Source organism: Trichechus manatus, unplaced genomic scaffold, assembly GCF_000243295.1.
Source record: "Trichechus manatus latirostris isolate Lorelei unplaced genomic scaffold, TriManLat1.0 scaffold00038, whole genome shotgun sequence".
Classification (NCBI taxonomy): domain Eukaryota; kingdom Metazoa; phylum Chordata; class Mammalia; order Sirenia; family Trichechidae; genus Trichechus; species Trichechus manatus.
In genome coordinates, this window is record NW_004443974.1 from 1,749,865 (window position 1) to 1,774,399 (window position 24,535).

The following is a 24,535-nucleotide window of genomic DNA, read 5'->3' on the forward strand; positions in this document are numbered from 1 at the left end:
CATCATTCTGTTTATTGGTGTATAGGAATCCAACTGATTTTTGTATGTTTATCTTGTATCCTGCTACTCTGCTGAATCTTTCTATTAGTTCCAGTAGTATTCTCATGGAGTCTTTTGGGTTTTTTATGTATACTATCATATCATCCACAAATAGGGATAGTTTTACTTCTTCATTACCAATTTGGATGCCCTTTATTTCTTTTTCTTGTCTTACTACTCTAGCTAGGACTTCCAGCACAGTGTTAAATAGGAGTGGTGATAAAAGGCATCCTTGTCTTGGTTCCTGTTCTCAAGGGGAATGTTTTCAGCCTCTCTCCATTAAGAATGATGTTGGCTGTTGATTTTGTATAGATTCCCTTTATTATGTTGAGGAATTTCCCTTCTGTACCTATTTTATTGAGAGTTTTTGTTAGGAATGGGTGTTGCACTTTATCGAATGCTTTTTCTGCATCGATTGAAATGATCATGTGATTCTTTTATTTATGTGGTGGATTATGTTGATTGATTTTCTAATGTTGAACCATCCTTGCATATGTGGTATGAATCCTACTTGGTTGTGTTGTATTAGTTGTTTGATACGATTCAGAATTCTATTGGCTAGAATTTTGTTGAGAATTTTTGCATCTATATTCATGAGAGATATTGGTCTGTAATTTTTTTGTGGTGTCTTTGCCTGCTTTTGGTATCAGGGTTATGGTGGCTTCATAGAATGAGTTCAGAAGTATCGCTTCCTTTTGTTTTTTCTGAAATAGTGAGAGTATTACTGGTATAAGCTCTTCTCTGAATGTTTGGTAGAATTCTCCAGTGAAGCCATCCGGGCCTGGGCTTTTATTTGTTGGGAGTTTTTTTTTTTTTTTATTACCTTTTCAATCTTTTCTTGTTATGAGTCTGTTTTAGATTTTCAGCATCATTTTCTGTTAGTTTGGGTAGGTATGGATTGTCTTTTCACTTTCTTGATAGTGTCCTTTGATGCACAAATTTTTTCATTTCGATGAAGCCCAATTTACCTATTTTTGTTGTTGTTGCACATGCTGAGAATCCATTGCTAAGCCCGCGGTCATGAAGACTTACCCCTTGTTTTCTTCTAAGAGTTTCATGGTTTTAGCTCTTATATTGGGTCTTTGATTTATTTTGGATTCATTTCTGTATATGGTATGAGATTGGGGTCCAGCTTCATTTTTTTTTTTTTTTAACATGTAGAAACCCAGTCATCCCACCATGAGAGATGCTCTTCTTATAAGGCACAGTGATTAAAGAGATTCAATTATAGGAAAAATATTTATAAGTATATATTTTTAAAAATTTATGTATTTTGTTGTTGAGAATATGTACAGCAAAATGGACACTGGTTCAATGGTTTCTGCATGTACAGTTTAGTGACATTGATTACATTCTTCAAGTTGTGCAACCATTCTCACCCTCTTTTTCTGAGTTGTCCCTCCTGCATTAACATAAATTCACTGTCAGTAATTTTCCCATCTAATCTTGCAAGTTGTTGTCGATTTGATCCCATATACATAGTTTTTAAAAGAGCACAGTGCTCAAGGCAGACATTCTTTACTGGTTAAGCTAAACTACTGTGTGATATTAAGAAATCTGTAAGGAGTATTTTTGGTTTAAGGTTTAAAGATTATATCAGAGCAGTAGTTTCAGGGGTTCATCCATCCTGCATGTATCCAGAAAGTCTGGATACCATGAGAATGTGAAATTCTGTTCTGCATTTTCCCCGTTTTGATGAGGATTATTCTATAGAATCTTTGATCAAAATGTTCAGTAATGGTAGTTGGACACCATCCAGTTCTTATAGTCTCAAAAGCACAGGGGCAGTTGTTCATCGAGGGAATTAGCCACACACATTCCATATCCTCCTCCTGTTCCTGACTTTCCTTCTTCCTCTTTGTTCCAGGCGAATAGAGATAAGTTGTTGTGCCTTGGATGGCTCCTTCAAGCTTTTAAATCTCCAGGCATTATGCAGTGAACTAGGAGGTAGAGCAAGTTATTAGGCCAGTTAACTGGGATAGTCCATGAGACTATGACTGCAAACCTCCAAACCAAGGAACCAAACCCCTTAGGTGTTTGAATGTATTTAAGCAGCTTCTGCAGATTCTCTTTTGTTGTTTTTGTTGTTGTTTTAAGTATATCAAACATAACTTTTGCCAATTCAAGTTTTTACAGGTGTGCAACTTACTGACAGCGGTTTCAGTAATCGACTGTGCAACTCTGCCCTTAATCAGTACAGTTTTTCCATCACTGTTAACCAGCCCCCTCTTCCCCATCTTTCCTGCCCCTAGTAACCACTAATAAACTTTGGTCTCTACACATATGCCTTTTGTTGTCTTTTTATATAAGTGAGGTCATATTTGTCCTTTTGTGATAGGCTTATTTCACTCAGTGCAATGACTTTAAGCTCCATCTGTATTGTAGCATGTGTTAAGACTTCATTTCTCCTGCTGGCTGAGTAGTATTCCATTGTATGTGTGTACTACATTTTGTTTTTCCATTCATCTGTTGATGGGCCTTTAGGTTGTTTCCACATTTTAACTATTGTGAATGTGCTGCAGTGAACATTGGTGCACAAGTATCTGTTTGAGTCTCTGCTTTCAAGTCTTTTGGGTATATAGCTAGGAATGGAATTACTAAGTTACATGGTAGTTCTGGAGCCCTTGTGTCACTATGGTTAAGTGTTCTGCTGCTAACCAAAAAGTCAGCAGTTCACATCCACCAGCTGCTCCTTGGAAACCTTATAGGGCAGTTGTACTCTGTCCTAGCGGGTTGCTATGAGTCAAAATCGACTTGACGGCAGTGGGTTTGGTTTTTTGTTTTTTTTATGGTAGTTCTATGTTTAGTTTTTTGAGGAACTGCCACGTGGTTTTATACACTGGCTGTACTATGTCACATTCCTGCTAGCAATGGATAAGTGTTCCAATTTCCCCACATCCTCCTCAACATGGTTTTTTTTTTTTTTATTTTAATCTTAGCCATCCTAGTGGGAGTAAAATGGTATCTCATTGTGGTTTTGATTTGCATCTCTGATGGCCAATGACGCTGAGCATCTTTTCTGTTTGGTGGCCATTTGAATGTCCTCTTTGGTCAAATGTTATATGTGTATTTTAATTTTTTTTAGGCAGCAAATCCCCTTCTGTATGGCTGAATGATATTATCAAGAAAGAAGGTATTTCTTTTCTTATATACCAGTTTGAAGGGGGAGGAAGCAGTTGTGACCAGCTCTCTGGCATTCTTGCTCAGCCCACCCTCAGCCATCTGCCTGGGCCATTTAGTCTTCGTGCGACCCTGTGGTGGATGGACATGCTACTGGCAGCACTGGAATGCTACAACACATTTATTGGAGAGAAGACCATCGGCGTTCTCAAGGTCCTAGGTAGGTAAAACGTAGAACCTGAGTTGGTCTTTTCAAGTTCTGATAGAAGTCACTGTGGGGAAGCAATCTTTGGTTAGACCGCTTGCTTTTAGTCTCACATAACAGTAGTAGTAGTCAAAGTAGATCCTTCCCTTTAATGCTGTGTGAGGTGCTTTCCCTACACCCTCATTGAACCTCACAGTGAGGAGGGTGATGTAGAAGACAGAACCAAGGCCACATGGACCTGGCCAGAGCCTATGCTCCTCGTGCCCTGTCCACAGGTTCTAGCTGACCTTGTGTAAAATACCCTTTTGAGATTTTAGTTTGTGTGATGGTACATTAAAAAGAGTTCTTCTGGACGTGAGGCTTTCTAAGCTTATTCCTTGTTTCTGTTAGAGTGTCTTTATTTTTCTCATATTTTCATATTCCTTAAGCTTGTTAACAGTAGTAGGTGGTAATGGTGGTGTCTGCAGAGGGCAGAATGCAAGGTTTTGTGTGCTCCTTAGCGTGTGTTGAGAAGGAGACAGGCAAGCCACTTCCTCTTCCTTGGAGGCAGGCGAGTGGGTGTGCTTCCAAGACCAGCTCACTGGGGAGGGATCCTGGTGCTGTCTGCTTTGGGATTTCTTTGTTCAGGGATATCTCAGCCTTCCGGGATCTCACCTGCATCCTCACTCTCACAGAGTGAAAATGTGTTCTATTATTTAAAATAATTTTTAATTTAGGCAGAGCACCCACTGCAATGCTTTGTGGCAGTGGTTTACTAATTAATTCTGTCGGAGATGAAGTTCTTGTAATGGGATTTTGGGATAAAGGGACCAGGCTGTCTTATCTTTAGCCTAAGGGTAGTAGAAGCCAGGCATGTTGGGGGTGTATAACGTGTATGCACACGTGTGCATGTGGGCATATGCACGTGTCAATGCACTTGAGTACGTGTGTGTTTGTGTGTGTGTGTGTGTGTGTGTGTGTGCGTGCATGCTAGGGTTCAGGAAAACAGATTTCATATAGGTCTGAGAAACCTCTTATAGCATGAGATTCTGCTCAGAAGGGTAGGTCAAAATTGTGGAACTTTTAATAGCAATATTAGTTCTTTGGGTACAAATAGTACTTTACATTTGTTTTTTTAAGGAATGTTTTATTCTTATTTTGAAAATTTAAATAAGGAAAAGCTCAGGAAGTAAAACATGCAAAACCTTCTTTCCCGGTTCTTCTATTCCTTAGTTTTAAACACTAATAACAGTTTAGTGTTTACTGTTCGAAACTTTTTCTGTGCACATAAAATTATTATGTAAATGTTTTTTGAATTTTCATTTTTTACTTAATGAGTTCATTACATATGCTTTACTGTAATTTACTTTTTAAAAAGAAACCATACTGGAAATCTTTCTACGTCAGTATACATACACCGATTTAATTTAAGTAACCACATACGCAGTTAAGTGGTCTTCAAGCTGCTTTGCTCATTTACCCTGTTGGGGCTGGGGACTTGAAAAACAATGTGCCTTCTTTCACACTTTAAAGTTTACAAATAAAATGTCCCTAATAGCTTTAAATACTTGCAAAAGTTATAATTTCTGGCATTTAGCAAACGTTGACAAATATTTTGCAATAAAACTATTAACATTACTTGGAAAAAATACAGTATATCCAAGGAACCTAGATAATATAGCAGTTTTATATCCAATATCATCAGCTTTAAAATACACAAGCAGTTTCTTGTTTAATAGTTGAAAATTTGGCAAAGCTCTTTGAATTATTATTCCCTTTCCGTTCATTGCTCATTATTTTATGCTAAAGCTTTTTTTTTTTTTTTTTTACTGTACTTTAGATGAAGATTTACAGAACAGACTAGCTGCTCATTAAACCATTAGTGCACATATTGTTTTTTGACATTGGTTAACAACCCCATGACATGTAAATACTCTCCCTTCTTGACCTTGGTTTCCTCATTACCAGCTTTCCTGTCCCCTCCTGCCTTCTAGTCCTTGCCCTTGGGCTGTGTGCCCCTTCAGTCTTGTTTTGTTCTATGGGCCTGTCTAATCTTTGGCTCAAAGATGAACCTCGGGAGTGACTTCATTACTGAGCTAAAAGGGTATCTGGGTGTTTCTCTGGGGTTTCTCCAGTCTCTCTCAGGCCAGTAAATCTGATCATTTTTTGAGTTAGAATTTTGTTCTACATTTTTCTCCAGCTCTGTCCAGAACTCTGTATTGTGATCCCTGTCAGAGCAGTCAGTGGTCATAGCTGGGCACCATCTAGTTGTACTGGACTCAGTCTGGTGGAGGCTGTGATTGTTGTTGTTTGTTGCTGTCAAGTTGGTTCCTACTCATAGCGACCCTATGCACCACAGAACGAAACACTGCCCGGTCCTGCACCATGCTGACAGTTGTTGTTATGCTTGAGCCCATTGTTGCAGCCACTGTGTCAGTCCATCTCATTGAGGGTCTTCCTCTTTTTCGCTAACACTGTACTTTACCAAGCATGATGTCCTTCTCCAGGGACTGATCTCTCCTGACAACATGTCCAAAGTGTGTAAGACATAGTCTCGCCATCCTTCCTTCTAAGGAGCATTCTGGTTGTACTTATTCCAAGACAGGTTTGTTCATTCTTTTGGCAGTCCGTGGTATATTCAATATTCTTCGTGAACACCACAATTGAAAGGCATCAATTCTTCTTTGGTCTTCCTTATTCATTGTCCAGCTTTCGCATGAATATGATGCGATTGAAAATACCATGGCTTGGTTCAGGCGTACCTTAGTCTTCAAGGTGACATCTTTGCTTTTCAACGCTGTAAAGAGGTTTTTTGCAGCAGATTTGCCCAACGCGATGCATCTTTTGATTTCCTGACTGCTGCTTCCGGTGGAGGCCGTGGTAGTTATGGTCTGTTAGTCCTTTGGACTAATCTTTCCCTTGTGTCTTTAATTTTCTTCATTGTCCCTTGTTCCTGAAAGGGTGAGCCCAGTGGAGTATCTTAGATGGCTGCTGGCTTTTAAGACCCCAGAGATTACTCACCAAGGTAGGATGTAGGACATTTTTTTTATAAACTATGTTATGCCAATTGAGCTAGATGTTCCCCATAGTCCCCACAGCCCTCAGCCCATTAATTCAGTCCCTCAGGGAGTTTGGACTTGTCCCTGGAGCTTCGATGACCTTACCCTGAACAAGTTGTGCTGGCTTCCCCAGTATTGTGTACTGTCTTAGCCGTCACCAAAATTACCACTTACCTATGGTCTATTTAATGTTTCTCCACCCCCACCCCTCCCCTCCTCGTAACCATCAAAGATTGTTTCTTTTTGTGTGTAAACCTTTTCATGAATTTTTATACTAGTGGTTTCATGCAATATTTGTCCTTTTGTGATTGATTTATTTCACTCAGCATAATGCCCTCCAGATTCATCCATGTTGTGAGATGTTTCACAGATTTTTTATCGTTGTGTAGTACTCGGTTGTGTGTATGTACCATAGTTTTTTTATCCATTCATCTGTTGATGGACATCTAAGTTGTTTCCATCTTTTTGCTACTGTGAACAGTGTTGCAGTGAACATGGCTCTACATATGTCTATTCGTGTGATGACTCCTATTTCTCTAGGATATATTCCTAGGAGTGGGATTGCTGGATCATATGGTATTTCTATTTCTAGCTTTCTAAGGAAGTGCCATATCATTTTCCAAAATGGTTGTACCATTTTGCATTTCTACCAGCAGTGCATAAGAGTTCCAATCTCCCCGCAGCCTCTCCAACATTTGTTATTTTCTGTTTTTTTGATTTGTGCCAGTAATGCCAGGGTGAAATGGTAGCTCATGGTTTTGATTTGCATTTCTCTAATGGCTAGTGATCTCGAGCATTTCCTCATGTGTCTGTTAGCCGCTTGAATGTCGTCTTTGGTGAAGTGTCTGTTTATTTCCCTTCCCCATTTTTTAATTGATTATTTGTCTTTTTGCTGTAGAGGTTTTGGATTTTCCTGTAGATTTTAGAGATTACACCCTTCTCAAATTTTAATAGCCAACAATTTTTTCCCAGTCTGTGGATTCTCTTTTTACTTACTGTTTTGGTGAAGTCTTTTGATGAGCACAAGTGTTTAATTTTTAGAAGACCCCAGTTATCTAGCTTATCTTCTGGAGTTTGTATGTTGTTAGTTATGTTTTGTATCCTGTTAATGCCATATATTAGGGTCTTCTAGTGTTGATCCCATTTTTTCTTCTATGATATTTATAGTTTTTGGTTTTATATTTGGGTCTTTGATCCATTTTGAGTTAGTTTTTGTGTATGGTGTGAGGTATGGGTCCTGTTTCATTTTTTTGCAGATAAACGTCCAGCTTTGCCAGCACCATTTGTTAAAAAGACTGTCCTTTCCCCATTTGATTGACTTTGGGCCATTGTCAAAGATCAGGTGACCATAGGTGGTTGGATTTACATTTGGGTTCTCGATTCTGTTCCATTGGTCAGTGTATCTGTCAATGTACCAGTCCCAGGCTGTTTTGACTACCATAGCTGTACAGTAGATTCTAAGGTCAGGTAATATGAGTCCTCCTACTTTATTCTTCTTCTTCAGTAGTGCTTTAGTTATCTGGGGCCTCCCCTTTCCATATAAAGTTAATGATTGTTTTTTCCATCTCTTTAAAGAATGTTTTTGGTATTTGGATGGGGATTGCATTGTATTTGAAGACTTCTTTCAGTAGAATTGTCATTTTCACAATGTTGAGTCTACCTGTCCATGAGCATGGTATGTTTTCCCAGTTATGTGAGTCTCTTTTGGTTTCTTGCAGTAGTGTTTTATAGTTTTTCTTGTATAGGTCTTTTAGATCCCTGGTTAGATTTATCCCTAAGTATTGTATTTTTTATAGGGGCTGTTATAAATGGTATTGTTTTCCTGATTTCCTTTTCGTCATTCTCTTTATTGGTGTATAGGAATCCAATGGATTTTTGTATGTTTATCTTGTATCCTACTACTCTGCTGAATCTTTCTATTAGTTCCAGTAGTTTTCTTGTGGAGCCTTTTGGGTTTTCTATATATTGTATCATATCATCTGCAAATAGGGACAGTTTTAATTCTTCATTACCAATTTGGATGCCCTTTATTTCTTTTTCTGGCCTTATCGCTCTAGTTAGGACTTCCAGCACGATGTTAAATAAGAGTGGTGATAAAGGACATCATTGTTTTGTTCCTGTTCTCAAGGGGAATGGTTTCTGCCTGTCTCCATTTAGAATGATGTTGGCTGTTGGTTTTGAATAGAAGCCCTTTCTTAATTTGAAGAATTTCCCTTCTATACCTATTTTATTGAGTTTTTATCAGGAATGGGTGTCAGACTTTGTCAAATGCCTGTTCTGCGTCGATTGAGATGATCATGTGATTCTTTTATTTTTGTGGTTAATTATGTTGATTGATTTTCCAATCTTGAACCATCCTTGCATACATGGTATGAATCCCACTTGGTCGTGGTGTATTATTTTTTTGATATGATGCTGAATTCTGTTGGCTAGAATTTTGTTGAGAATTTTTCGATCTGTATTCATGAAGGAAACTCTGGTGGCATAGTGGTTAAGAGTTATGGCTGCTAACCATAAAAGGTTGTCAGTTCGAATCTAACAGACACTCCTTGGAAACCCTATGGGGCAGCTGTACTCTGTCCTGTAGGGTCGCTATGAGTGGGAATCGGCTCGACAGCATCAAGTTTGTTTTTTTTTAAATATATTCATGAGAGTTGTTTGTCTGTAATTTTCTTTTTTTGTAGTATCCTTGCCTGGTTTTGGTATCAGGGTTATGCTGGCTTCATAGAATGAATTTGGAAGTATCGCTGCCTTTTCTATTTTCTGAAATAGTTTGAGTAGTACTGGTGTAAACTCTTCTCTGAATGTTTGGTAGAATTCTGCATCGAAGCCATTTGGGCCAAGGCTTTTTTTTTGTTGGGAGTTTTTTTTTATTACCTTTTCAATCTCTTCTCTTGTTACGGATCTGTTCAGATTTTCGACATTAATTTGTGACAATTTGGATCGGTAGTGTGTTTTTAGAAATTTATCCATTTCCTCTAGATTTTCATGTTTTGGAGTATAGTTTTTCATAATACTCTGTTATGATCCTTTTTATTTAAGTTGAGTCTATTGTAATGTCCCCCATTTAATTTCTTATTTGGGTTATTCACATCCTCTCCTGTTTTTCTTCTTTCAATTTGGACAATTGTTTGTCGATTTTGTTGATCTTTTCAAAGAACCAACTTTTGGTTTTGTTGATTCTTTCTTTTGTTTTTCTATTCTCTATTTCATTTATTTCTGCTCTGATCTTTATTATTTCCTTCTTCTAGTGGCTGTGGGCTGTTCTTGCTGTTCTCTTTCTGTTTGTTTGAGTTATGTAGTTAATGTTTTGATTTTGTCCCTTTCTTCTTTGTTAATATATGCATCTGTTGCTATAAATTGACCTCTGAGCACTGCCTTTGCTGTGTTGTAAAGATTTTGGGATGATGTGTTTTCATTCTCATTTGATCCTACTGATTTTTTTTAATTCCATCTTTGATTTTTTCTATTACCAAGTTGTTTTTAAGGAGGGTGTTATTTAATTTGTATGTAATTGTTTTTTTTCCTTGGTCTTCCTGTTGTTAATTTTTTCTTTGATGGCGTTGTGATCAGAGAAGATACTTTGTATTATCTCAGTGTTTTGGATTTTGTTGAGGGTTGCTTTGTGGCCTAAGATGTAGTTGGTCTGTTCTGGAGTACGTTCCATGGGCGTTGTAAAAGAATATCTACTTTGCAGCTGTTGGGTGGAGTGCTCTATATATGTCTGTGAGTTCAAGATGGCTGACTTTGGCCTTTATATCTTCTGTATCTTTTTTAAGTTTCTTTCTAGATGTTCTGTCCTTTACCGAGAGTGGTGTGTTGATGTCTTCAACTATTATACTGGAACTGTCAATTTCTCTTTTCAGTGCTGTTAAAGTTTGTTTTATGTATTTTGGAGCCCTGTCATTGGGTGCATAGATATTTGTTATGGTCATGTCTTCATGGTGGATCATCCCTTTAATCATAATATAGTGCCTTTCTTTGTCTTTTATGGTGGATTTTGTTTTAAAGTCTATTTTATCTGAGATTAGTATTGCCACTACTGCTCTTTTTTGGTGGCTGTTTGCTTGATACATTTTTCTCCATCCTTTGATTTTTAATAAATTTATCTCTTTGTTTCTAAGATGTGTCTCATTTAGACAGCATATTGATGGATCCTGTTTTTTTTACACGTTATATCACTCCCCATCTCCTTATGGGTGCGTTTAGGCCATTTACGTTCAGTGTAATTATTGATACGTATGACTTTATTGCTGTCATTTTGTAGTACCTTTTTTTTTGTGGTACTGACGATTTCTTTGTGTTCCTCTTAGTCTCCTGTGCTGAATTTCTTTTGTTTGTGGACTTTTTTTTTTTCATTTTTGTTGTTTTTGTAGATTTTGTTTTTACTGAGACTTTATGTTTTTCTTCTTTAGTTTGATGAGTAGATGTGTTAACTTTCTTTGTGTTTACCTTGAAATTTCCCTTATCTACCTAGGTTTGAACCAGTCTGTTATCACTTGGTATCGCCTTGCTTTCATCTCCATTAGAAAGTTCTATACCTGCATCGTTTATTCCCTCTTTTATTGTTTTGATGTTGTCGTCATTTGCAGATTAACCTCTCTGGGTCCCTGTTAGAAATCTTTTGGTTTTGAATAGTCTTTGAGAGTTCATTTCCTAGGTTGGTATCTGGCTGGTGCGATCTCGTGTCCTAGATTCAGGTTATCGTCTGATGTTGTTTGTTCTGAAACCAAAGGACTCCCTTTAATAATTCTTGTAAGTTTGGTTTGGTTTTTACATATTCCCTTAATTTGTGTTTATCTGGAAGTGTCCTAATTTCACCATCATATTTGAATGAGAGTTTTGTAGGATGTATTATTCTTGGTTGGCAGTTTTTTTCTTTCAAGGTTTTACATATGTCATCCCATTGCCTTCTTGCCTGCATGGTTTCTGCCAAGTAATCAGAGCTTAGTCTTATTTTTTCCCCACTGTATGTGACCTTTTGTTTTTCTCAATCTGCTCTCAGAATTGTTTGTCTTTGATTTTATTAAGTGTGATTATGATATGCCTGGGTGATTTTCTTTTGGTGTCTATCCTATATGTGGTTCGTTTTGCTTCTTGGATCATCAGCTTTTCATCTTTCCTGGTATTAGGGAATTTTCTGTCAGCAATTTTTCAGTGATGCTGTTTTCCGTTGTTGCCCCCGTTCTGGAACACGGATCACTCGCAAAGGTTTGCTTTTGGTTGTATCCCACATAATGCTCAGGGTTTCCTCATTTTTCTTCGTTCTTTTTTCTGATTTTCCTCAGAGTTGTATCCAAGTATTTGTCTTCAATTTTGTTGATCCCTTCTTCCATTGTTTCAAGCCTGCTCCTCAGCCCTTGTATGACACCATCCATTTCTGAAATCTTGTTGTTTATCGTTTAAATTTCTAATTGTTGTTTTTGTATGATTTGTAGCTGTGAATTTGTTTTGGCCATTTGTTCCTGCATTATTTTCCTGAATTCTTCCATTTTTTGGTCTGTCTTTTCTATGAATTTGTCTATATTTTCCATGTATTTGTCTATTTTTTCCTCATTTTTGTCTGGTGTATGCTTCATCTCTCGGATAGCTCTGAATATTAGAGATTTGAATTCCCTATCGGGTAGTTCTAGTGGCTTTTCTTCTACTGGAAAGTCACCTGGTGTTTTATTTTGGACACTTACTGGAACCATCGTGTCTTTTTTTAAATATGTTTTGATACTGTCTGCTGTCTTTGGGACATTCAGTAGTTGTTTTCTTCATTTATTGATTGTAGATTTATTTTTTTCATCCTGCTTTTTTGTTTTATTTGGTTATATCTGAGCAGCCAGGCTGTGCATTCTATGTTGTTTGCCCATCCGGGGACATGATATTTTCACGTCTTTGTCAAATGGTCAGGGCCAGTACCTCAGCTATGCTGCAGCAGGAGAGGTCCAGCTGAAGGGGAGTGTCTGGAATCGGTTGTTTGTGGCAGGGTCTGGGATCGGTTGTTTGTGGCACATACTGGGGCTGACAAGATGAGCCAGGGGTCAGTGCAGGGCAGGTTCCTGTAGGCCGTGCCTGTGCTGCCTCGGAGTGGTGTTCAGCACACAGTGCAGATAGGCAGGAGGGAGGGGGAGGAGAAGGTTATGATGTGTGGGACTAGGTTGGGTATGGGAAAGAAGAGAGAGACAAGAGAGAAACAGGAGCCAAAAAAAAAGAAAAAAAAGTGCTGAGGGAGCCTGCCGTTGGAGTGGAGTGATGAGAAACCAAGAAATGAAGAAAAACAATAAAAAAAGAAAAGAAAAATAATAAATAAAAATTTTAAAAAATGCCCCCAGGGATCCCACCAGCATGGTGGTGCAGACTGGAGAAGCAGTTCCCCAGCCAAGCAGCACTTCATAGCCTATCAAGAAGAAGCAAAGATGGCAGATGGAGTCAGGTGTTTGAGAGAAAGGAGGTGGAGGCGGTGAGGGATCTGCTTGTTTAAAGGTTTCTTCTGTATTAAGTTATCCATACATTTATTTTCATGGCAAATTACATTTATTATCATCAAAAGAACGTTAATATAAATCTTGTAATTAATACTTACAAAAAGTGAAATTATATGGCTAAAATTCTATTTCTATATTTGTATAGATTTTCAAACTAAAAACTTATTCACGTAAATAAATGGCATATTTTATTAATTCTAAAATTTTAGCACATTTTCCACATTTAACATCTCTGTGGTTGGACTGTATCTTATAGGGCAATGGTATGCGAGATTCAAAGATATTTTGTATTGGAAAATAGAATTCTTAATATTTTGTCTTTGAATTCTTTGATTATCTTCTGAATCGTATGCTAAAAAATATATAGTAATCTGTCATCAAAATTATTTTTAATGATATGTCAGCTGACAATTTGATTATCTCTCCTTAAATTTTGTTGGGAACAAAGATTTGGAAGCCATCAGACATATAAAAAGATTTCTTACTCAGCCATTAGTTTGTTTATTCTGTCAACATATACGCCAGTATTTTTTTTTTTTAATTAATTTTATTGTGTTTTAGGTGAAAGTTTACAGAGGAAATTTGTTTTTCATTCATTAATTTTATACAGAAATTGTTTTGTGATATTGCTTGCAATCCCTACAGTGTTTCAGCATTCTCCTCCTTTCTGTGTCTAACTTGGGTTCGCTGGGTCCATTCATCCAATTTTCCTGTCTCTTCCTGCCTTCTCATCTTGGTTTTGGGCAGGTGTTGTCAGTTGGATCTCATATACTTGATTGAACTAAAAAGGATGTTCCTCACATGTGTTATTGTTTGTTTTATAGTCCTGTTCAATCTTTGACTGAAAGGTAGACTTCAGGAATGACTTCTTTGTGAGTTAGCAGGGTGTCGGGAGTCATAGTCTTGAGGGTTCCTCCAGTCACCATCAGACCAGTAAGTGTGGTCTTTTGTTGTGAATCTGAACTTTGTTCTACGTTTTTCTCCTGCTCTGTCCGGAACCCTCTGTTGTGATCTTTGTCAGAACGGTGAGTCGTGGTAGCTGGGCACCATCTAGTTTTTCTGGGCTTAGGCTGGTAGATGTAGTGGTTCATGTGGTCCATTAGTTCTTTGGACTAATATTTTCCTTGTGTCTTTGGTTTTCTTCATTCTCCTTTGCCCCAAACGTGCTGAGAACAATAGATGTATTGTAGATGGCGGCTTGAAAGCTTTTAAGACCCCAGATACTACTCACCAAAGTAGGATGTAAAATATTTTCTTTATGGACTATGTTATGCCAATTGACCTAGATATCCCTCAGGACCATTGTCTCCAGCCCTCCTCCCCAGTAACTTGGTCCATCAGCATGTTTGGATGTGTCTAGGATGCTTTTATGACATTGCCTTGGTCAAGCTGTGCTGACTTCCCTACATTGTGTGTTCTTTTCCTTCACCAAAGTTAATACTTATCTACTATCTAGTTAGTGATTTCCCCTTTTAACATGGGTGGGCATATGTCTATTTGCATGGCAGCTCTTATTTCTCTAGGATATATTCCTAGGAGTAGGATTGCTGGATCCTATGGTATTTCTTTTTATGGAAGTGCCATATTGTTTTCCATAGTGGTTATACCATTTTACATTCCCACCAGCAGTGCATAAGAGTTCCAGTCTCTCCACAACCTCTCCAGCATTTATTATTTTCTCTTTTTTTAATTAGTGCCAGTAATACTGGGGTTATACACAAGTATTTTACATTGTCCCTTTGTTTGGGATTCTGAGGTTTTCACACCCTGGGATGATAAACTACAGTGAGATGGGGGAGGGGTGAAGGTTTGTCTTTCATGATCAGCATAATGGTGGTCATGAAAGCGATGAGGATGGGGAAGGAGAAGCAATATGATCGTGTTTGCAGGTAGGTGAGTTTTATTTAAAAGTCCATCTGGGAGTGGACCTGAAAATTGATTCCATAGACTTAGCAATGCTTATGCACACCAGTTTAACCACCACTGCCATCATTTGTCTGCCAGTTGCCCCTTTGAAAGGCAGGTAGTTTCTGCTTTCATTATTAACAACAGTGCTAAAATGAATAATCTCACAAACGTATCTTTGCAATTATACCATTTCATTTATTTTCAGATGTAGAATTGATGGATCAAATCATATAAGCATTTTTACATCTGATAGAAATTTACATTTTTTAAAGCTTTTGATGTGAATTGCTAAATTGCCTCTTTAAAAGATCGTATTTCTGTTCCTACATGTAGTGTTTTAGAGTCAAGCCTTGACTTTCCATAGATGTGTTCATTTTTTTTCCAATTTTACTTACATATTTGTTGTTGTTGAGAATATACACAGCAAACACACCAATTCAACAGTTTCTACATGTATGATTCACTGACATTGATTACATTCTTCAAGTTGTACAACCATTCTCACCCTCCTTTTCTGAGTTGTTCCTCTCCAGTTAACATAAACTAACTGCCCCTAAGTTTCCTATCTAATTTTTTGAGTTGCTTTTGTCAGTTTGGTCCCCTGTAGATATTTCTTGGTGCAGTGGTTAAGAGCTCAACTGCAGTTCGAATCCACCAGCTGCTCCTTGTAAATCCTATGGAGCATTTCTACTCTGTCCTGTAGGGTTGCCGTGAGTTGAAATTAACTTGACGGCAACAGGTTTTGGTTTAGATAGGTCTTCAAAGAAAATAATGCTCAAGGCAGACATTTTTACTAGTTTAAACTATTGTTTAGTTTTAAGATGACTTCAAGGGATGTTTTTGGTTTAAGGTTTAAAGATTATCTCAGGACAATAGTTTTGGAAGTTCATCCAGCCCCGATGACTCCAGAAAGTCTGAGTTCCATAAGAATGTGAGATTCAGTTCTGTATTATTCCTGTTTTGATCAGGATTCTTGTGTAGAACCGCGATTAAAATATTCAGTAATGGTAGCCCTGCACTTGTACTTTTTCTGGTCTCACAGCAAAGGAGGCAGTTGTTCAAGGAGACAGTTAGCCACACATTCCATTTTCTCATCCTGTTCCTGACTCTCCTTCTTCCTCTATTGCTCCAGGCAAATAGAGACCAATTGTTGTGCTTTGAGTGGCTGCTTGCAGTCTTTTAAGACCTCAGGTACTACCCAGTGAACTAGATGGTAGAACAGAAGCACTAAACATGTTATTAGGCCACTTAACTCGGATGGTCCCTGAGACCATGATCCTAAACCTCCTAACCAAGAAACCAAATCCTGTGAGGTGTTTGGTTGTAAATAAGCAGGCTCAGCAGCTTTTTTTTTTTTGTCATTGTTATAAATATGTCTGTCACACAACTTTTGCCAGTTCAACTTCTTACAGGCGTACAACTTATTGACAGTGTGTACAGCAGTTGCTTATGCAACCGTACCCTGAATCAGTGTGGTTTTTCCATGACTGTAAACTGAAACTGGGTAGTCTATAAGCTACAACCCCCCTTTTCCCTCCCTCTGTCCCGCCCCTGATAACCACTAGTGAACTTTAGCCTCTATACATTTGCCTTTTCTTGCCTTTTTATATGAGGTCATACTATATTTGTCCTTTTGTGATTGGCTTATTTCATTTAGCATTATGTCTTCAAGCTTCATCCATATTGTAGTGTATATCAAGGCTTCATTTCTCCTACTGGCTGAGTAGTATTTCTTTGTATGTGTTTACAACATTTTGTTTATCCTTCGATTGTTTCTACCTTCTAGCTATTGTGAATAGTGGTGCAATGAAGATTGGTGTGCAAGTCTCTGTTTGAATCTTTGCTTTCAAGTCTTTTGGTTATATACCTAGGAGTGGAATTGCTGGGTTAAATGGTAGTTCTATGTTTAGTTTTTTGAGGAACCGCCACACTGTTTTCCACAATGGCTGTACCACTTTGCTTTCCCACCTGCAATGGATAAGGGCTCCAGTTTCCCCACATGCTTGCCAACATTTGTTTATTTTGTGGTTGTTTTTTTTTTAGTCGTCTTAGTGGGAGTGAAATGATACCTCATTGTGGTTTTGATTTGCATCTCTCTGATGGCTAATGACATTGAGCATCTCTTCATGTGTTTGGTGGCCATTTGAATGTCCTCTTTGTTGAAATATCTGTTGAAGTCCTATGCCCATTTCATAACCTGGGTATTTGTCATTTTGTTGTTAAGTTGTCAAAGTTTTATTTATATTTTGCGTATTAGATTCTTACTGCTTGTATCGTTTCAGAAGATAATTCTTCCACTCAGTAGGTTGTATTTTCTCTTTTTTGGTAAAGCCTTTTGATGAACAAAAGTTTTTAATTTTTATGAGAGCCCGTTGATTTATTTTGTTTTTTGCTGTTTGTGCTTTTGTTATTATATTAGATAATCCATTGTTAAAAGCTAGGTCCAACAGCACTGCATCAGCTTGTTTTTCTAAGAATTTTATTGTTTTAGTTTCCACATTTAGGTTCTTAATCCATTTTGAATTTGTTTTGATGTTTGATGTGAGACATGTACTACGCTGTTTCATTTTTCTGCATGTGGAAATCCAGTTTTCCCTGCAGCCTTTATTTAAGAGACTCTTCTTTTCGCTTCAGATGCACTTAGCGTCCTTGTCAAAATCAGCTGACCGTAGATGTATGGGTTTAGTTTTGAACTCTCAATTCTTTTCCACTGATCTGTGTATCTAATGTTATACCAGTACTAGGCTGTTTTTATTACTGTAGCTGTATAATATGTTTTAAAATCTGGAAGTGTGAGTTCTCCTAGTTTGTTCTTCTCTTTCAACATAAGTTATTTGTATCCTCTTGCCATTCCATATAAAGTTGAGGATTGTTTTTCCCATTTTGTAAAGGCTGTTGGAATTTTCATTGGGATTGCCTTGAATCTGTAGATCGCTTTGGGTATTTTTTTTTTAAATTAATTAATTTTTTATTATTGTACTTTAGATGAAGATTTACAGAACAAACTACCTTCCCATTAAACAATTAATACACATATTGTTTTGTGACATTGGTTACCAACCTTATGACATGTCAGCACTCCCCCTTCTTGACTGTAGATTCCCAATCACCAGCTTTCCTGTCCCCTCCTGCCTTCTCGTCCTTGACCCTGGGCCGGTGTGCCCCTATAGTCTCCTTTTGTTTTATGTGCCTGTCCAATCTTTGGATGAAGGCTGAACCTCAGGAGTGACTTCATTACTGAGCTAAAAAGGTGTCTGGGGGCCATGCTCTTGGAGTTTCTCCAGTCTCTGTCAGGCCAGTAAGTCTGGTCTTCTTTGTGAGTTAGAATTTTATGTACTTTTTTCTCCACCTCTGTCTAGAACCCTGTATTGTGATCCTTGTCACAGCAGTCGGTGGGTGGTAGCTGGGCACCATCTAGTTGTGCTGGACTCAGTCTGGTGTAGGCTGTGTTAGTTGTGGTCCATTAATCCTTTGGGATAATCTTTCCCTTGTGTTCTTGGTTTTCTTCATTCTCCCTTGCTCCCGAAGGGGTGAGACCAGTGGAGCATCTTATCTTAGATGGATGCTCACAAGTGCTTTGGATATTATTGACATTTTAACAATATTAAGTCTTCCAACCCATCAACATGGAATATCTTCCCATTTATTTAAATCTTCTTTAATCTCTTTAGCAGTGTTTTATGATTTTCTTCAATCTGTTCTTATTGTATGATTCTAAAGTTGAATTCTATTTGTGTAGTATTAATTGTGAGAAGAATCTTATTCTTTTTTTTTTTTTTTTTTTAATTTCGACTGTATTATATAGGCAGTCCCCAGGTTGTGAACATCCAACTTACGTACAACCCCTAGTTACATACCAACCCCTGTAAAGCCTATTATGTTAAAAATTTGAGGTACATACGATGGTTCGTAATAATAAACGAGTGCTACTTCGCTACGTGCATTAAAACATTATTATTAAGAAAGCCAAAGACACAAGGAGAATATTAGCCCAAAAGACAAGAGGACCACATGAACCAGAGACTCCACCATCCTGAGCCCAGAAGAAGAATATTGTGCCTGGCTACCATCACCGACCACTCTGAACAGGATCAGATCAGAGAGTCTCGGACAGAATGGGAGAAAAATATAGAACAGAATTCAAATTCACAAAAAAAGACCAGACTTGCTGATCTGACAGAGACTGCAGGAACCCCTGCGACTACGGCCGTTGGACATTCTGCTAACTCAGGATTGAAACCAGTGGTGAAGCCCACTTTTCAGACAAAGATTAGACAGGCCTATAAAACAAAAAGTAATACACGTGAGGAACGTGCTTCCCAGTTCAATCAAATATCTGAGACCAGATGGGCAACTCATGCCCGCAAGCAAGATGAGAGGGCAGGAGGAGACAGGAACCTGACAAATAGACACTGGGAACCCGGAATGGAAAGGGGGAGTGTGCTGTCATGTTGTGGGGTTTGCAACCAGTGTCACAAAACAGTATGTGTATAACTTTTTGAATGAGAAATTAACTTGAGCTGTAAACTTTCACCTAAAGCACAGTAAAATTAAAAAATTTATTATTACTGTATTATTATGTTGAAGATGTTTTAGGGTATCTGGAAGTGTTTCTTTAATGATTTTTATGCATAGAAAGGTACACTATATATTGTATACTAAGACAAACATTTGACTGTCATTACTGTACCTAACTGTTCGATTTACATACAAATTTGACTTAAAGACAGATTTAGAAATGGAACTTGTTTATAATCTGGGGACTTCCTGTACCTATATTTAAGGAGGAATCTTACATTAATCATATGAAGTTATTTCTCTATATAAAAGAAGGAAGCATGTGTTAATATTTTAATGTAATGATTCCTAGGCACTGAAGCACAATCTTCACTTTTGAAAGCAGTGGCTTTCTTCTTAGAGAAGCTTGCCATGCATGATATTACAGCAGCAGAACAGTGCTTTGGTTCTAGTGCAACGCGTGACATTCCTAGCCCACAGGAGAGAGAAGGATACAGTTACAGCAAATGCACAGTTGTGGTCCGCATTATGGAATTTACCACAATGCTGCTCAACACCTCCCCGGAAGGATGGAAGGTAAGGTCACTACTGCTGCTCTGTTAGTTTTAGGTCAGCACTTGGCATTTGAAAAATATCCATAACATTCCTATTAGAAGTGGTTATGACTTTCTTTTTTAGAACTTTCCATGCCTGTTGGAGTTATTTATTTTTGAAAATAAGAATTCCACATGTTCTTCAGATTTTCATTTTGTGAATAAAATACAAAATAGTTTTTCTAAATATTTTATTTTGTGATGCATTTTATACTATGAGCAAACATTTGCCTTAGGAAACATCCATTAACAGATGTTCGTAAATGTATCTGTGAGGCTTTTTATATAAATAGTCTCCAGCCAATCCATCCAGTTAATATATACAAAGTGCCTGCTATTTGCCAGGCACTGTACTAGGCCTTGGAGATCCAGCAATGCCCTAAACCAGGGACTGGGAAACTATGGCCCACACGCCAAACTTGCCTGCTTTTGTAAATAAAGTTTTATTGTGTATGGCATCCTTCATGCTACAGTGGCACTTAGAGTAGGTGCAGCAGAGACCATATGGCCCCCAAAGCCCAAAATATTTATTGTCCGGCCCTTTACAGAAGAAGGTTGCTGACCCCCTGTTCTAAACAGACAAAAATTCCCAATGTTATGGCCCTTTCACTGTAGTGGAAGTATAACCGTGGGCTAATACAATGGATTTTGATTCAAATCATGTCTTGCAGCTCCTTGAGAAGGACTTACTCAACACCAGCTTTGTGAAGCTCGTGGTGCAAACGCTGTGTGAGCCTGTGAGCGTGGGTTTCAACATCGGAGATGTTCAGGTCAAGGATCATCTTCCCGGAGTGTGTGTGAGCCTGATGGCAGCACTGAAGAAGCTGCCGTGTAAACACGTCCTAGAGACGCACCTCCAGGAAAAAATCCCATTGCAGAGGTAGGCAGGAGGCCACGTGCGTATGTGTCTTGGCGTGCCAGGTAATGGCATCCTGTGGCCCTTTCTTGAGTAAAGGACCCATTAGTTGTTTGAAGATCAGATATTTAACAAAGCCCTTCCTGCAACTTAGGACACGCAAGACTCCTGTGTGGTTCATCACCATATTTGATCTCCATGGCTAAGTTAGGAGCTGGAGCCTTTTTTGGTGCAGGCTTGTATTTGCTGTCCAGGACCATGTTAGTGAGTTTGAGTACCAGGTGGTTAGTGAATGCACATACCATGAATGTACACAGCTTTTCAGTGTATCCTGGTAATTTGATGATATCAGACCTCACATAGCTTTCTTTTGTTTCTCTGACATGGCCAGCATTGAGGACCTTTGTGTTGTTGACCTGTATAATCCTGATGGTCACATGAACAGGACCAAGCTGGCTTCTCTGGTGTCAGCATGTAAACACCTTCATAAAGCCGGGTTCTTGAATGCTATTTTACCATCACAGGTAAACCTTCATAACCAATTTGATTTTACATTTCTTGTAGCTTTACTATACTATTTAGTCTGTTTATTCATAAAGGATGTTAAACATCCTTTCTGTACAGGGCATACTGAAATGGGAATTATAGGCATACTTTCTCCAGACAGTTAGATGTTATCTGGAATATAATTATGAAAGTAAATATAAATATTTACAAATATAAAATAAAAGTAAAATAAAGGATATTTGATTATTTCTAGAACAGTCTGCTAAAGAACTTTAGGGATTAACTGCTACTGTGTCTTTGTGGCCAAGCAATGTAAATGAAAAATATAACATAGAAAGCAAAGTTGAGTTAATTTTTCTCTAAGCTTATACTTTGGAAGGTAATGGTCAGCTTTGTGGCCAGGCAATATAAATGAAAAATATAGAAAGCAAAGTTGAGTTAATTTTTCTCTAAGCTTATACTTTGGAAGGTAATTGTCAGCTTTAGGTAACATAGTTCATTTTAATTAATGAAAGTTGTGGAATTGTTTTTTTTTTGGTAAAGTGTCTTTTGCTGGGTGTTTTAGTGTTGGCTTTATTTTAGTCTGCAGATCTGCATCATTCTATTGGCACAAAACTTCTTACACTGGTTTATAAAGGCATTGCACCTGGAGAGGAAGGACAGTGTCTTCCTGTGCTAGACACCAGCTGTAAGCGGCTGGCCGGTGGGCTCCTGGAGCTGGCCTTTGCTTTTGGAGGACAGGTAGGAAGCACAGTCATCTGATACACTGCCCTGGGTGGGCGGTGGTCACTCACTGCTGCGTCTAATGCATTGGGTTTTTTAAGTCAGGCCTTAGCTGCACAAGTAATGTAGATGATTTATATGAGTGGACTTTCTCTCTAGAAGACTTTATTTTTTAAGAAATAGAACAACATTCTTCTTAAAAGTGGAATTTTGTCTATCCCATTTTGCTTCCAGAGGGATTTTAGACAGAGGCCTTTTTGTGAACATAAAGCTGAGCTGTGTTGACATATGGTCTCTTCTTCCCCATCCTGGACGATTCTTGGGTGGGTGACCTAGGAGGACCTCTGGAGGTGATTCCAAAAGCACTAGGCACCACATAATTGTCCTCATGACCTGTTTGCACAAATTACATGTTTAAACTTTCTAAAAATACTCACTAGACTCTCTCTTTGAAACAACCACCACCACCACCATTTTCTGGTATTTGGGAGAAAGATGGATCTGGAAAGTTCTTTTCCAGAAGGATACCTAGTAAATTGAGGCTAATTAAAATATATGCAATTTTGTCAGTACCTTTAGGGTTTTAAACTTGAACCCTGCCATTCACATATCAGGCTCTCTTTAGACCTAACTGTGATTTTCCAACTTCAAAGTTAGCGGCTCGCCAGGAAGCCTCTCTGTGACATGTGCGAACTCGTACTCCTATCATTTCACCTTTTCTTTGCTCTTCACAGTGCAAGCAACTGGTGGGTCTCCTCCTGAGCACATCAATGTTGTCCATGCCGTCCTCCGGCCAGTTGCAGAGAAGCATCATCAGCTTCTCCCATGGAGAGTATTTTTATAGCTTGTTCTCAGAAACTATCAACACTGAATTGTTGAAAAATGTAGATTTTGCTGTGATGGAGCTCATGAAGTCATCCGAGGAGAATCCAAAAATGGTACTAAAGTTTTTCTTTAAGTAAATATTTTCTTACATAATGCTTATAAAAGGGTCGACCTTCTCCTGAAATACTAAAAAAAAAAAAAAAAGATCTCTTTCTGGAAGCTTAAAATCAGCAGAAACAAAACACACCCTTTATCAAGAGTTCATGGATGTTAATGGATGTTGAAACATTATTTTTTTCATTCTCTCGTACCCCAAAGTCTCTAGGCCCTGACTTTATGATGCATAGCTATGTAGGATACTGGATTTTGTCAGAACTTGGTGTCAGAGTTCATACACTTGTCTTCACTTTCTGGCCTGCATGCATACCCCTGGGCATGGGACTGAACCGCCACTGCTGTATACTCCTCTCTCCCCCAGTTTCTCCCTCACATTGAGCTTTTCGAGATCACTATTTAGTAGGTAGTGCCTCTTGGTTTGCTAAACTTCTAGAATTTTGAAATTTAACCTGCTCTGTAGGCAGAAATTTCTAGGACTGTTTTAAGGGAGACCATATAATTCCTACTGAGTTAGCATTTATTCCAAACAGTGCTTATTGTCTGTTGTAGAAGAATATTTTGTGGTAGACTGCACTTGCAATTTGTATTTTTTAATGTTAGAAATAAAATTGTGGTAGACCATTGACACTCAGAATTTAACATTTTGAGATTTTAAAATATTCAAATTTCTGGTGAAAATGGTAGATAAAAATGTGTATATATTTATCTTTACTCCTTCCTCAAGCCTCTCTAAAATGACAGAAATGGAATTTAAAAAAAAAAAAAAGCAACGTCTTAAAGGACACAGAGAAAAAGAGAAAAGACCAGAGTGACAAAATTTGGGAAGCTGGAAAGCAAAAGGACAGGCAGTGACAGGTGAAGAGTCCAGGAAAGCTGCAGCAGGGCTGTGTGGGAGGCCATCACTGCTGGTCTGCAGGCTCTGGGGGCAGGGAAGCCTGAACGCAGCGACTGGTTGGCAGTGGCCAGCGCTACCAGGTCACTCCCTCCCCTGTAGTTGAGGCCCAGTCCTTCCGTACTTAAGGAAAGATTGAAGGCTTATAAAGGAGCCCTGGTAATACAGTGGTTAAGCACTTCACTGCGAACTGAAAGGTTGGTAGTTCAAACCCACCAGCCGCTCCATGAGAGATTTGGCAGTCTGCTTCTGTAAAGATTACAGCCTTGGAAACCCTATGGAGGAGTTATACTCTGTCCTATAGGGTAGCTGTAGGGTCGCTATGAATTCGAATTGACTTGACAGCAGCAGATTTGGATTTTATTTTTTGGAGGTGTATTCTCTGGAGAGGATACATCTCTCTGAGCTGGGGGACTCCAGGGATAGTCAGGGCAAACATACCTTCTTGAAAACAGAGTAAGTAAAAGCCTAGCTAAATTCTAAACCTCAAGACTCTTAGCCTGTTCTCCCAATTTGGCTCCCCAAGATAGTTAGCTAGGTATATAAAGTTATGGATTGAATTGTGTCCTCCCTGAATGTGTGTCAACTTGGCTAGGCCACGATTCCCAGTATTGTATGATTGTCGACCATTTTGTGATCTGATGTAATTTTCCTATGTGTTGTAAATCCTAACCTCCATGATGTTAATGAACCAGAATTAGAGGCAGTTATGTTAATGAGG

At 38.4% G+C, this 24,535-nt stretch overlaps 1 protein-coding gene across 3 annotated transcripts in view; it reads left to right on the plus strand.

Annotated features, from left to right (window-relative positions):
• Positions 1-24,535, plus strand: part of PRKDC (protein kinase, DNA-activated, catalytic subunit) — a 362,155-nt gene that overhangs the window by 129,223 nt on the left and 208,397 nt on the right. For all 3 annotated transcript variants that reach the window (XR_002823982.1, XM_023730648.1, XM_004375604.2), the window contains 6 exons: positions 3,125-3,379; positions 19,654-19,877; positions 20,566-20,774; positions 21,142-21,274; positions 21,840-21,998; positions 22,715-22,918. Coding sequence is in view for 2 of the 3 variants with exons in the window: in XM_023730648.1 (XP_023586416.1) it covers positions 3,125-3,379; positions 19,654-19,877; positions 20,566-20,774; positions 21,142-21,274; positions 21,840-21,998; positions 22,715-22,918 (1,184 nt within the window). In the remaining variant the exon portion in view is untranslated. The remainder of the gene's footprint in view (positions 1-3,124; positions 3,380-19,653; positions 19,878-20,565; positions 20,775-21,141; positions 21,275-21,839; positions 21,999-22,714; positions 22,919-24,535) is intronic.